We start from the raw sequence: 13863 nt of genomic DNA on the forward strand, positions 1-13863 counted from the left end.
CTGATTCCTGGGATAAAGGCGACGACTCATTAAAGGTGGCTAAATAGATCAGCCTTTTATTCATTAGTGTTTAAAAGAAGAGGTTTTGGTCTCATTGCAACTACAAGATTCTGAGAAGGCTTGACAGGGTAGATGTTGAGAAGATGTTTTATTGGTGGAGGAATCACGAACTAGGGGACACCGTTACAGGATAAAGGGACATTCATTTAAAACTGAGAAGCAAAGGAATTTTATCTCCCAAAGAATAGTGTATATCAGGAATTCTTTAGCCCAGAGAGGTGGTAGATAGATTTTTAAACAAAACTAATTGGGGAGGTGAGGGCTATGAGTTGAGTTCTGGGGCAGAACAGGACAGGCTGGAAGGACTGAATAACCGACTCCTCCTCTTATTTCTGATGTTTTTAAATTCTTAATGGGAGGGCTGAAGATTCCAATGAACCTTATGCAAATGAAGAGAAAGGAAAAAAAGGAAGGCCCACCCTCAATCAGAGTCAATGTAGTAAATGAATAAGGTAATGTCTCACCAATATTTATTTGAACTTCAGCAACAAATATCTGCTCAGGGTCACTGCAGCTGAAGTCAAATTCAAACTCATTTCCTGGATTGATCTGGTAATCGTCATAACATTCTTCTTCCGTGATGCAAATTTTGCAATCAGAATTCTGCAAACCCCCAGGTGCTTGCTTGATGTTTATAGTCATACCCTCACGGGCAGTGACTGAGATCATTTCAGAGTCTGTTCACAAAACAAAGCAAAAACGAGAAATAAATACTCGAGCCAATGCTTCCTATAAACACTGTATGAGTTATTTCACGAATGTTTCCATTATCCATCAGGTTAAGAAAAATGGGGAATATTTCCTATGCAGATTGCATATGATAATATTTGCCAGAGATTTCATTAAGCAGAGCAGAAGGGAGGAAATGAGCCTCCTGCATTTCTTAGAATGGCTTTGAGAATAATTCTTCACTGCAGGTCTAAAAATGACATCTTAACACACACATTTTGTTATCCAACAGTTACTGCTCTGTTATGATCATTCCTGCCTCTAAGACAATAGATTGTGTGTTCAAGTGCCATGCTGGAAACCTAAGCACAGACATCTAGGCTGACCCTCTAAAGCATCACTCCTTCAGTTCTATGCTGTCAGAGATGCCACCTTTTCGATCAGTGAGGCGTTCAGACTGCCTCCTCTGATAGGCTTCAAAGATGTGGCACTATTTTGCCAAAGACCAGGTTGGGGGGGCGTTATCCTTGGTGTTTTGGCCAATATTTATCATTTATCAAATGTCTGAAAAACAGATCAATTGGCCAGGTTCACATGCTACTTATGGGATTGGACGGTGCACAAACTGCAGGATTTTTTGGATTGCAACATTGACTCCACCTCCAAACCAGTTGTTTTGAAGGACAGAACTGGAGTAATGCTGACAAATGATACTTTTCAGAAGTTTCTCATTTTTCGTTCATCAGGACAATTCACAAGAAATACTACTTGTAAAAGGGAAGTTGATATTCTATACTGTAAGAGCATAGCGTGCTGATTGGTTGACAAGTGGACTCTGATTGTTCAAGATATTGCCCTGAAGAATGTGCCATTTCATGCTGACTGACAGTTAATTGCCAAACCTTGTTTAAATTTAAACTAGGCAGGTCAACTCTGATTGGTCAAGATTCGGCCCTGAGAATTGCTGTCACCAATTGTGCTGCATTAAAGCAGGTACAAAATGTATAAAGTAGTCACAAAAAAAAACAATGTGGCACCTACCGTTACCGTTGACACCAAATTCACACTTTCCATAGTCTCTGCCACAGAAAGTTGCTGAGACCAAAACACTGAATGTTTTCAAGGGGTTAGATGTAGCTCTTAGGACTAAAGGGATGGGGGGAAAGCAGGAACAGGGGATTGAGTTGGATAACAAGCCATCACCATATTGAATGCTGGAATAGGCTTGAAGGGCTGAATGGCCTGTTTTTGCTCCATTGAATTCCTACAGTATAAAAGCAGGTCATTTGGGCCATCAAGTCCACACTGACCCTCAAAACAGCATTCCACCCTATCCCTGTACTTCCCATGGCCAATTCACCTAACCCGCACATCCCTGGACTGTAGGAGGAAACCGGAGCACCTGGAGGAAACCCATGCGGCCACGGAGAGAATATGCAAACTCTACACAGACAGTTGCCCGAGGATGGAATCAAACCCGGCCCCTGGTGCTGTGAGGCAGCAGTGCTAACCACTGAGTCACCATGCCTTCTATGTTTCTATGTTCAAGTTCAAATCTTCAGCAAAAGGGACAAATTTCATCCCTGTTTGGTCATTTCCTGTGAATGTATATCTGACCCAAACATCTTCAAACAACCCTTTTGGTTTAGCCAAATGCTTACAGAGATATTTGGAAAGAAATCCTATATGATTACAAAACACAAATCAAAATACAATTTGATTTCATCAGAATGTTGTACACATGAAGAACATAACACTTTTTCAGTGTGTTTGTATGAATGGATGTAGTTTTCAGTACACACAGATATACAGCACTCCAGGAGCCTGACTGACAATCCTATACTGGATTTCAGGACCATTCTTTCCAAACAGTAGAAAATCATATCAGATCCCTCTGGCCGGTTGCAAAAGCAAGGCTGCTGACTGTACCTAAACAGTCCATGTTCACAAAGTTGGCGGTATGTATCAGGTCAGATTCCTCAACTGGACATCTCAGGATTATGTAAATACTTCTGATTCAACAAAAAAAAAGACTCATTCATTCATTTAGCCATTCTCCGGTTCATTTCTCAGGCCTTAAGCAACCAAAATTTAAACAAAACTCAGCGATTACCTGTCACTCATCATTAACATGTGCATTTTCCATGGCAACATCTCTACTATTCAGTTATCACCTGTAAATGAATCATGACTTTTCTCTCATGGTAGTACAATTGTTCTCTTTGTTGCCTCTTGGTTGTCCTGATAAGTGCAGGACAAACGGCTTTGTGAAAGTATATCCTTTTTCAGCAATATTCAACTTCTGCACTACCAAATGACGACTGAATTCAATTTGTAAACCTGGAGTATATAGAGACAGTTGGACATGATTGTCATGACATGAGGGTATCATTGTTTCTTATTAAAGATCCACCTGGTTCACAAATAGCATTTCAGGAAAGAAATCTGCCATCTTTGCCTGGTCTGGCCTACATGTGACACCAAGCCCACAACTGGCTGATTCTTAACTACCCTCTGAAATGACAAGCCACTCAGTTCAAAGGCAATTAGTGATGCTGGTCTTGCCTGCAATGCCCACAAGCATATTCAATAAGAGAACACATTCTTAAAAGCTCCCCTTGTCCTGAGAGCACAAAGGAGAGAGCAGGCCCAGCTGTTCAAGATTGCGGCACTGGCACAGAAGACCTGTACACTCAAGGCAGGCTGCATCCTTTGTAATTTCCCTCTCTCTTTCTCGTCTTATTTTCTTTTCTCCGGAGATTTGAACTGTGTCGGTGGTGACCGGAGCGGGAACTCTAGCCTTTATTGGCCTGATGTGTGGACTCCTGGGACTGGTGACGGGGTGTCAGCTGCAGTGATGAAGTAGCGGGGACTCCCCGGAGGCGGTAGGCCCAGGGTGTGGACTTTGCAAAGGTCCTGGACACCAGCTGATGAGGATGAACTCTTATTTAAGTACTTTCCTTTCACTCTTTTATTCCTCAAAATGGTGCCATAGTATGGCAACAGAACACTTTTCAGTGTATCTCCCTAGATACAGAACATCCTCGATTACCCAAACGCCAATTATCCGAATTTCGGATTATTCAAACAAGATCTCAAGGTCCCATAAAAAAAACTCCCTACCCGTCTCTTTCAGATGATTAAGGTTGTTCTGTATATGTGACAATAAATTTGTAAATGATAACTCAATTAGTTTGCAGATTCCATTGTTAACCCCCTTCAAGATGACACTTGTGATCTAGTGTGTAGAAAGTTCAGTGACAGGAGCTGACCAGTCAGCTCTTCAAGCCTGTTACACCATTCAGTGAGATGATGGCTGATCTATATCCACTGTGGCTGTCATTTATTATGTCTTTGATTGCCTGGGACACTTATAAATAGGATCGTCATGTGCATGCAGGGAACCGCAAGGACGTTTGGTTGGGAACTCCTTCACCTGAACACAGCAAACAGCCGATACCTGGGATATCGGAGAACACCACAATGCAGCTGCCGGATATCAAACTCTTTAATCTTCCCACCCCAGTCCACACCAGGATCCAAACTCAGGTGAGCCCGCCCACCCTTGAAGACAGGCCTCTCTCCCGCAGGTTGGCGAGAAAGGAGAAGACAGATGTAGAGAAACAAACTTTGAGAATGAATCACTGAATGATATTAATAACAGCCATTTCCAGGATGTCTGTAGCCCAGGGCAAGGAGACAGAAAGATGAAAACGGCCAATGAAAAGACACAGATGCAAGCCTTTAATGATTCTAAATATGATTACTATGCAGCTGAACTCAATAAATTTAAATGTTCTCTTGACATGACAAAACGGACTTAATAAAATACTCCCAGGACCAGTGCTGTGGTGTCACCAGCAACACGATGCAGCACTCGACTTGTGCAATGCATGACTTTCACTTGGCAGTGGGAAGAGTCAGAGATCGACAGCACAGTAAAATGCTCTTCAGCCCATCACATCCATGCCGGTCAAACACAATCACCTAACTACTCTAATCCCTATGTTCAGCACTTGATTTGTAGCCCATGTTGAATCAGAGAGAGAGAGAGAGAGAGAGAGAGAGAGAGAGAGAGAGAGAGAGAGAGAGAGAGAGAGAGAGAGATGTTCCTCAGGTCATTATCCCTCCAATATAAATGTCCAAAGAAAGTGGCAAAAAGTGTCCCTCTTTTAATGCCCCTGTGACTGTTCTCCAAGGTCAGCCAATTTCTAAGACATTGCTCTATGCAAGCCTGGAGAACAATCACAGGGGCATTAAAAGAGAGGTATTTTTGTCATTTTCTTTGAACATTTATCTTTCTGAATGTCTGCTGTGAATCCCCAAAAACACATTCAGTGTATCTGAGTCAGACACCGAGTGCAGTACTCCCTGCCAATGTTGTCATTCTGCCCCGTTTGCTTATTACTTATCGTGCTTATTTAGGCACCATGTTTTTTTTTACTGGTGGAGTGTTTTACAAACTGTGCATGAGCAGAACTTCCTGCATGTACCACATGACTCCTTCACAATGTCAGAAAACACAGTCTCTCTTTATGAGAAAGAAAATATCAAAAATGGGGAACAACGCTGTGTGACTGACATGGCCACCCGATTGGGTGGAGTAATGAGTAATTTCCCACAATTGGCAGGGGGTGACAATGGTGTGTCACACTGATGGATGCAATGGCTCATCAATGGCTGGTGTGCAGAGGCAAGTCATGTGGCCAAAACCTCCAGAATATGTTTCATCACAGTTACCAAGTCTTACAACCTGCCAAAGCACTCAGCTTGTGGTTCTACTAATGTCTAAGATAAACATATCCAAAAAGGAGCAGGAATCAGCCATTTGGCCCATCAGACCTACTTCTGTAGTCAGTAAAATCATAGCAGGTCTGATTATGGCCTCACTAACCCCCATAGCACCCAATTCCTTTTGCAGAGCAAAGCTCACGTGGAGAAAAATCCCAGTAAGGACTGATTGGCCTGTTTCAGTCCAGTATGTGACACACATAAGCAAGCTTACGTAAGTACTATAAATGTGTGACTCTCCGCAAAGCCTCAGGGTTATCCCTCTGAAATGAGAAACATTTCTTTACTTTCACAGATTAAGCATCAGCACTTTGCATTCCATGGGGTTGTTAGCTCATTCATTGTGATCTCCTGTAATTTTGTTTTGCCAGTAGTCAAAAACATCGACGTTCCATTTCATACAACACCCTGCTCTCTATGCACAGGCTCACCAAATATCACAGAGCAGAAATCACAGTCAGCATAGATTAACTGTCACTCTCCAACTAATTAACTGCACCTCACAAAGCCATGTTCCAAATTGCTCGATAAAGCTAACCTGTCACACAGTAGCCATTAACTGACAGCATTAGAATACAATTGGATTTCTAATGGTCAATTAACTGAACATTCTCGCAGATTTCCTATCCATCAAAATCACCGTAATGCAATTAATTCTATGGCTCGTCCGGCAGCAATTTACTTTGATTTGTTGTGGGTGAACGATCCAAGCTTCAATTCTGAAGGAAAATCCAATTAAAGGTTCTTTTCGGTTTAATTCTGTCAATGCAAGCGATTGCACCATTCCAGCTTCTAATGGATGCACCACCAATTAAGTACAGAATAGTTTCTAACTAATTGCAGCATGGTGGCTCAGTGGTACTTTCTGCACATTCTCTCTGTGTCTGCGTGGGTTTCCTCCGGGTGCTCCGGTTTCTTCCCACAGTTCAAAGATGTGCAGGTTAGGTGGATTGGCCATGCTAGATTGCTCCATATAGTGTTTAGTAATGTGTAGTCTAGGTGGGTGAGCCATGGTAAATGTCAGATTACCAGGATAGCGGGGGGATGCTCTTCAGAAGGTTGGCTCAGACTCAATGGACTGGTTAGGCTCGATCTGCCACTGTGGGAATTCTGTGAACCTGCTCAGAGACGTTATTACAAACATCTGGAGGAGAGGTTGGGACCTGAATGTGGGTTTCCTGGCTCAGAGGTTAGGACATTTTCCTTATCTTAGGTTAGGACACTCTCCTTGCATTTTAGCCAGATCGACGAAATCTCACCTCAGCAAAGAGTTTGTCCATGTTGTTTTTTATGGAATGTAACTGTCACCAGGTAACAGCAACTGGCTTTGTCATCTCTATCGGCCTTTGAACAGCAGCAGCTTGCCAGGCAGGGTCAGAAGGGCAGAGATTCTTGCCTCATAGAGATGTACAGCATGGAAACAGACCCTTCGGTTCAACCCGTCCATGCCGACCAGATATCCCAACCCAATCTCGTCCCACCTGCCAGCACCCGGCCCATATCCCTCCAAACCCTTCCTATTCATATACCCATTCAAATGCCTCTTAAATGTTGCAACTGTACCAGCTTCTACCACATCCTCTGGCAGCTCATTCCATACACGAACCACCCTCTGTGTGAAATAGTTACCCCATAGGTCTCTTTTATATCTTTCCCCTCTCACCCTAAACCTATGTGCTCTAGCTCTAGACTCCCCCACCCCAGGGAAATTACTTTGTCTATTTATCCTATCCATGCCCCTCATAATTTTGTAAACCTCTATAAGGTCACCCCTCAGCCTCCGAAACTCCAGGGAAAACAGCCACAGCCTGTTCAACCTCTCCCTATAGCTCAAATCCTCCAGCCTTGGCAACATCCTTATAAATCTTCTCTGAACCTGTTCAAATTTCACAACATCCTTCTGATAGGAAGGAGACCAGAATTGCATGCAATATTCCAACAGTGGCCTAACCAATGTCCTGTACAGTGCAACATGACCTCCCAACTCCTGTATTCAATACCAAACGCCTTCTTCACTACCCTATCTACCTGCGACTCCACTTTCAAGGAGCTATGAACCTGCACTCCAAGGTCTCTCTGTTCAGCAACACTCCCTAGGACCTTACCATTATGTGTATGTGTATAAGTCCTGCTAAGATTTGCTTTCCCAAAATACAGCATCTCACATTTATCTGAATTAAACGCCATCTGCCACTTCTCAGCCCATTGGCCCATCTGGTCAAGATCCTGTTGTAATCTGAGGTTACCCTCTTCGCTGTCCACTACACCTCCAATTTTGGTGTCATCTGCAAACTTACTAACTGTACTTCTTATGCTCACATCCAAATCATTTATGTAAATGACAAAATGTATAGGGCCCAGCACCAATCCTTGTGGCACTCCACTGGTCACATGCCTCCAGTCTGAAGATCAACCTTCCACCACCACCCTCTGTCTTCTACCTTTGAGCCAGTTCTGTATCCAAATGGCTAGTTCTCCCTGTATTCCATGAGATCTAACCTTGCTAATCAGTCTCCCATGGGGAACCTTGTTGAACGCCTTAATGAAGTCCATACAGATCATGAACCTGGTGGGTTTTCACTAGATTTGATGGCAGTTTCAAGGTCACCATCATGGGGACGAGCTCCTCCTTTGGATTTATTCATGGAATTTCAGTTTCACCAGCTGCAGCAGTGCAATTTAAACCCGTGATCCCAAAGCACACGGATTGGCTTCATGGGGAGGACCACCTACTGTTGGACCCTAGAAGCTCTTGTAGCATTGTTAGACAGCATGGGGCTAATGTTTCAGGCTTTGATGAGGCAGACACAGAGACCCCTGTCCCACCTGCGATCACGGACACAGTCACACTGGTATCAACCTCCATTAGAACCAGGTGGCTATTTAAACAGACATTTCCTTTGATTGATTCTGATTTGGATGTTACTAAGCAATATAACTGTCCCAAACCATACGTAGGTGAATTTTCTAGGGTGTGCACTCTCCTGCATGACTTTTCTCGATTTCCAGCATCTCACCAATCTTCCATCGAATCAGTCTCAGCTTTACACACAGGTAGAGGGTAGGACAACAGTGAAGGCAAGGATCTAATACTTGTGGCAGAGACCAGAACCAATGTCTTTAGCCTTCCAAATGCCCAGCCATAACACATTTAGCTACACGGAGATTGGATATCAAGCATGCAATCTGAGAGCACACAGACAGCGGGAGAAGTAGAGTGTGACAATAAGAGCAGGAACATGTAACATTTAACCCAGTGTCCGCAGAGAATCAACAATTTTTATTTATTTAACATAACAAAACATCCCATTGTTTTGTAACGCTCAAGTGAGAGACAATGTGTGGCATGCAGGAACACCGTCCCCTTGCAAAGTTCACTCTCCTCGTGACTTGATGTCACGAGGACTTAAGAGCTACGGGGAGAGTGCTGGTAAGTGGAGTTGAAATGTCCATCAGTCATGATTGAATGGCGGAGTGGACTCGATGGGCCGAATGGCCTTACTTCCACTCCTATGTCTTATGGTCCTCCACACTCCATTCTGACTTGGAACTAGATATCACCGTTCCTTCATTGTCATTGGATCAAAATCCTGGAACTCTCTCCCAAACACCACCGTGGGTGTCCATAGTCCCAAAGCACTGCAGCGGTTCCAGAAGGCAGCTCATTACCTTGAAGGAGGTAACAATCATCAATGGACAATTAAAGCTGAGGGAGGATGAGGCAACCACAGATGACTGGGGAAGTCAGGCATGGCATAAAAACAAAACAGAAAGCATATAATGTGATGAGGGGCAGTGGGAAACCAGAGGATTGAGAAGCTTACAAAGATCAAAAGAGGGCAATAGAAAAAGATATGAGGAGGGAGAAGATTAAGTATGAGGGCAAGCTAGCCAGTAATATAAAGGAAGACTGTAAGAGCTTCTTTAGATATACAAAGGGCAAAAGTGGACATCAGGTCACTGAAAAATAACACCAAAGAGAAAGTAGTGGGGAACAAGGAAATGGCTGAGGAACTGAATAATTACTTCATGTCAGTCTTCCACCATGAAGACAAACACATGAGTAATATCCTAAAAAATCAAGTTAGTGAGGGGGCAGAGCGGAGTGTGGTGGCCATCACCAAGGAGAAGGTGCTAGAAAAACTGAATGGCCTGAAGGTGGATAAATCACCAGGTCCAGATGGCCTACACCCCAGAGTTCTACGGGAGATAGCTGAAGAGATAGTGGAGGCGTTATTGGTGATTTTTCAGGAATTGCTAGAATCAGGGAAGGTCCCAGAAGACTGGAACATTGCTAATGTGACACTGTGTTTAAAAAGGGAGTAAGAAAAAAAGACGGAAAATTACAGACCAATTCGCTTAATCTCGGTTGTGGGCAAGATCCTGGAATCCATTGTGAAGGATGAGATTCTGAATACTTGGAAGTATATGGTAAAATAGGGCAAAGTCAGCATGATTTCATCCATGGGGAGGTCAAGCCTGACAAATCTGCTAAACTTCTTTGCAAAAGTAACGAGCAGGTTAGGCCAAGGAGAGCCAATGGATGTTATCTAACTGGATTTCAAGAAGGCCTTTGACAAGGCACAGGCGGTTACTGAGTAAGGTAAGGGCCCACTGTGTCAGAGGCAAGGTGCTAGCCTGGATAGAAGCTTTGACTGTCTGGCAGAAAGCAGGGATAAAAGGCTCCTTCCCAGGACAGCAGCCGGTGACAACTGGTGTTCTGCAAGGCTCAATATTGGGACCGCAACATTTCACTTTATACATTAACGATCTAGATGAAGGAACTGACGGCATTCTGGCTAAGTTTGCAGATGATACCAAGATAGGTAGAGGGACAGGTAGTATTGAGGAGGCTGCAGAAGGATTTAGACAGGTTAAGAAAGTCAGCAAACAAGTGGCAAACAAGATGGAGTACAACATGGGAAAGTGTGAGGTCATGCACTTTGGTAGGAAGAATAGAACATGGACTGTTTTCTAAATGGGGACAAAATTCAGAAATCTGAAGTGCAAAGAGACTTGGGAGTTCTAGTGCAGAGTTCTCTTAGTGTAAACTCACAGGTTGAGTCAGTTAGGAAGGCAAATGCAATGATGTCATTTACTTTGAGAGGACTTGAATATAAAAGTTGGATGTGCTCCTGAGGGTCTATAAGGCTCTGGTCAGGCCATGTTTGGAGAAAGTGAGGACCACAGATGCTGCACCTCAGAGTCGAGAGTGTGGTGCTAGAAAAGCACAGCAGGTCTGGCAGCATCCGAGGAGCAGGAGAATTAATGTTTCAGACATCAGTCCTTCATCAACCCTTCCTGATCAAGAGTTTATGCCGGAAATGTGCGCAGTTTTGGACCCTATATCTGAGGAAGGATTTACGAGAATGGTCCGAGGAATGAAAAGCTTAACAGATAAGGAACACTTGAAAACTCTGGGTTTATACTTGACAGAGCTTAGAAGGATGAGGGAGGCATCTAATTGGAACATACAGAATGCTGAATGGCCTGGACAGTGTGGTTGTTGCAAAGATATTTCCATTGGTAGGAGAGACTATGACCTGAGGGCACAGCCTTGGGTTAAGGGAGGAGACCTTTTAGAATGGAGATAAGGAGAAACCTCTTCAGCCAGAGAGTGGTGAATCTATGGAAGTCATTGCCTCAGAAGGCTGTGGAGGCCAGGTCATGAATATGTTTAAAGACTGAGATCGTGAAGTTCTTGAATATCAAGGGGATCCAGTGTTATGGGAAGAAAGTGGGAGGAAGGGGCTGAGAAGCTTAACAGCCATGATTGAATGGTGGAGCAGACTCGATGGGCTGAATGGCCTCATTTCTGCTCCTATGTCTTATGGTCTTATACACGGGGTGTGTATGAAATTAACATATTCCCAGGACTCCCTCCCGAACAATACAGGGGTGTCTCTGTACTCCAAAGACTTCAGACCTTTGAGGTGGCAGCTTACACCACGTTCACACAGACAATCTGGAATGGGTAATAAACGCCAGATTAGCCAGCCATGCCCACATCACATCAATGAATAATATAAGTAATTGTATCAGATGATCAAAAACATGGTCAAATATAAACAACCGTAAGATGTAGGAGGAGATGTAGATCATTCAGCCCACTGAGTCCACTCCGCTATCAAATGAGCTCACGCCTGATATGACAATCCTCACCTCCACTTTCCTGTCTTTTCCCCATGGCCTTTCATTACTCACTAAAAAAAGTGTTGAAAGTAAAAGCAGTAAGTGCTGGAGAAACTCAGTGGGTCTGGAAGCTTCTGTGGTGAAAGAAAACCCAGTTAATGTTTTGAGTCCAATGAGTCATCTTCAGAATTTCTTCAGCCCTTGTAAAATCTTTCTAGCTTAACCTTCAATATTCTCAATGACCCAGCCTCTCCAGCCTTCCGCAGTGAGGAATTCCACAGATTCATTACCTTCAAAGAGATTCTTCTCTTCATTGGACTTATCCGAGGTGCTGCCCTAAAGTCCTTGCCTCTCCCAAAGCAGGAAATGACCTCTTCACTTCTACCCTGTCAAATCACCTTGGAATCTTCCTTTACTTCAATAAGGTTTTTTTCATTTCTGCTAAACTGCAATGAGTACAAGCCTAATCTACTCAACCTCTCCTCATCAGACAGTCCCTCCATACCCTGGATCAAACTAGTAAATCTTCTCTGGACTGCCTCCAATGCCAGTCTATCTTTCCCCAGATTCCCAAATCCTTCTGTGCTTTTACTCATTTATATAATAGTCAGCTTCTTTATTGTTCCAGTCAAGTGGAATGAACTGCCAGAGGAAGTGGTGGATGCAGGTACATTTATGACATTTTTAAAAGAGATTTGGATAAATACATGACTAGGAAAGGTTTGGAGGGATATGGGCTAGCCTGGTTAAGGAACATGGTTAGAATGGACTAATTGGACTGAAGGGTCTTTTTCCATTCTATGTATAACCAGACATGATATTCCATTTGCCAAGTTTGTTTTCCCCACTCACGTAGGCTGTCTATATTCCTCTATAGACTCCTTATGTCATCCTCACAACTTGCCTTCCCACCTATTTTGGTGTCATCCACAAATATTCTAACAGTATAATCACTTCCCTTATCCAATTTGTATTATAAGTAAATGTAGACCCAGCACTGAACCCAGTGGAACTCCATTAGTATAGCTGTCATCTGAAAATGACCCCTTATCCCAACATTGTCTTCCATGAGTCAGCTAATCCTCAACCTCCAACATCATGGGCCCTTATAAATAGCCTCGTGCGTGGTACCTGAACATAATTTTTGAGAAATAAGCATCTTCAGAGAGGTGTGAAGTGCAAGGAGGGAATTCCAAACCTTAGGATCCAGGCACCCGAATGTGTGACTGATTGATGAAATTTGGGTTACACAACAGGTTAGTGTTCGCAGCGTGCAGATATTTCAGAGGATTGTGAGACTAGAGGAGATTAGAATGAGGAGGAGGGTTGAGGTTAGAAAGGATTTTGAGAAGAAGGATGAGAACTATAAAACAAAGATGTTGTTTGACCTCGAGCCAATGCAGATGTAGGTCAGCAAGCACAGGAGTGACAGGGCAACAGGACATGGTGTAGGGTAAGACACAGGGCAGCAGATACTGGATGGCCTCGTGTTTACATGGGTACAGGAAGATGAGCAAGTGCAGCTGGAGAAAGTCTGATTCTTAAAGGAATCCAGAGATGACGTTGCATGAAACTATTGTTGGAAAAACCCATCTGGTTCACTAATTTAGGGAAGGAAATCTGCCATACTTACCTGGTCTGGCCTAACAGGGGACTCCAGACCAATAACAACGGGGTTGACTTTTAGTAGACCTCTGGGAAATTAGGGGTGAGTGATAGATACTGGCCAAGCCAGTGATGCCCTCGTCCCATGAGCTACTTAAAAAAAATTAAATCATTATCACATTATTAATGTGTGTCTAAACTGCCAAGGTTTCCTATCTCATACCAGTGATGACAGTAAAATACTTGGAGACATCCATTTGCTGTGAATATTGCTCTAGAAGTATGACCCATGCTTTCTTTGAAGTCAGTGAAAAGAAAGAAACATTGATGTTAAAACTTGAGAAAACTACCTTGGCACCAGCAAGAATTTCTGTTTCTAGAAATCAGATTTCAGGAAGGAAGTGGAGGTGGCGAGGTTTCAGAAGAGATTCAAGAGGACGGTTTCAGGGATGAAAAATTACTGTCCCCGGGATAGACCAGAGAAACTGGGCTTGTTCTCCTGAAGAGTAGACACGGCAAAGAGGACCCATTTGAAAGAGGTAGCCGGAAGCAAGGAGGGTTCAAGGAAAAGCAAAAGTGGACAGAAAGGGTTTCAAATGGCGGAAG

General features: G+C 43.5%; 1 protein-coding gene across 2 annotated transcripts in view; it reads right to left on the bottom strand.

Moving 5' to 3' along the window:
• Nucleotides 1–13863, bottom strand: part of LOC132832244 (CUB domain-containing protein 1-like) — a 114256-nt gene that overhangs the window by 72225 nt on the left and 28168 nt on the right. Inside the window, exon 2 of one of the 2 annotated variants that reach the window (XM_060850066.1) lies at nt 525–737. The exons of the other annotated variant lie outside the window; for it this stretch is intronic. Coding sequence (XP_060706049.1) covers nt 525–737 — 213 coding nt within the window. The remainder of the gene's footprint in view (nt 1–524; nt 738–13863) is intronic. 2 annotated transcript variants of the gene reach the window in all.

The sequence above is a fragment of the Hemiscyllium ocellatum genome, chromosome 34 (genome assembly GCF_020745735.1).
Source record: "Hemiscyllium ocellatum isolate sHemOce1 chromosome 34, sHemOce1.pat.X.cur, whole genome shotgun sequence".
Lineage (NCBI taxonomy): Eukaryota > Metazoa > Chordata > Chondrichthyes > Orectolobiformes > Hemiscylliidae > Hemiscyllium > Hemiscyllium ocellatum.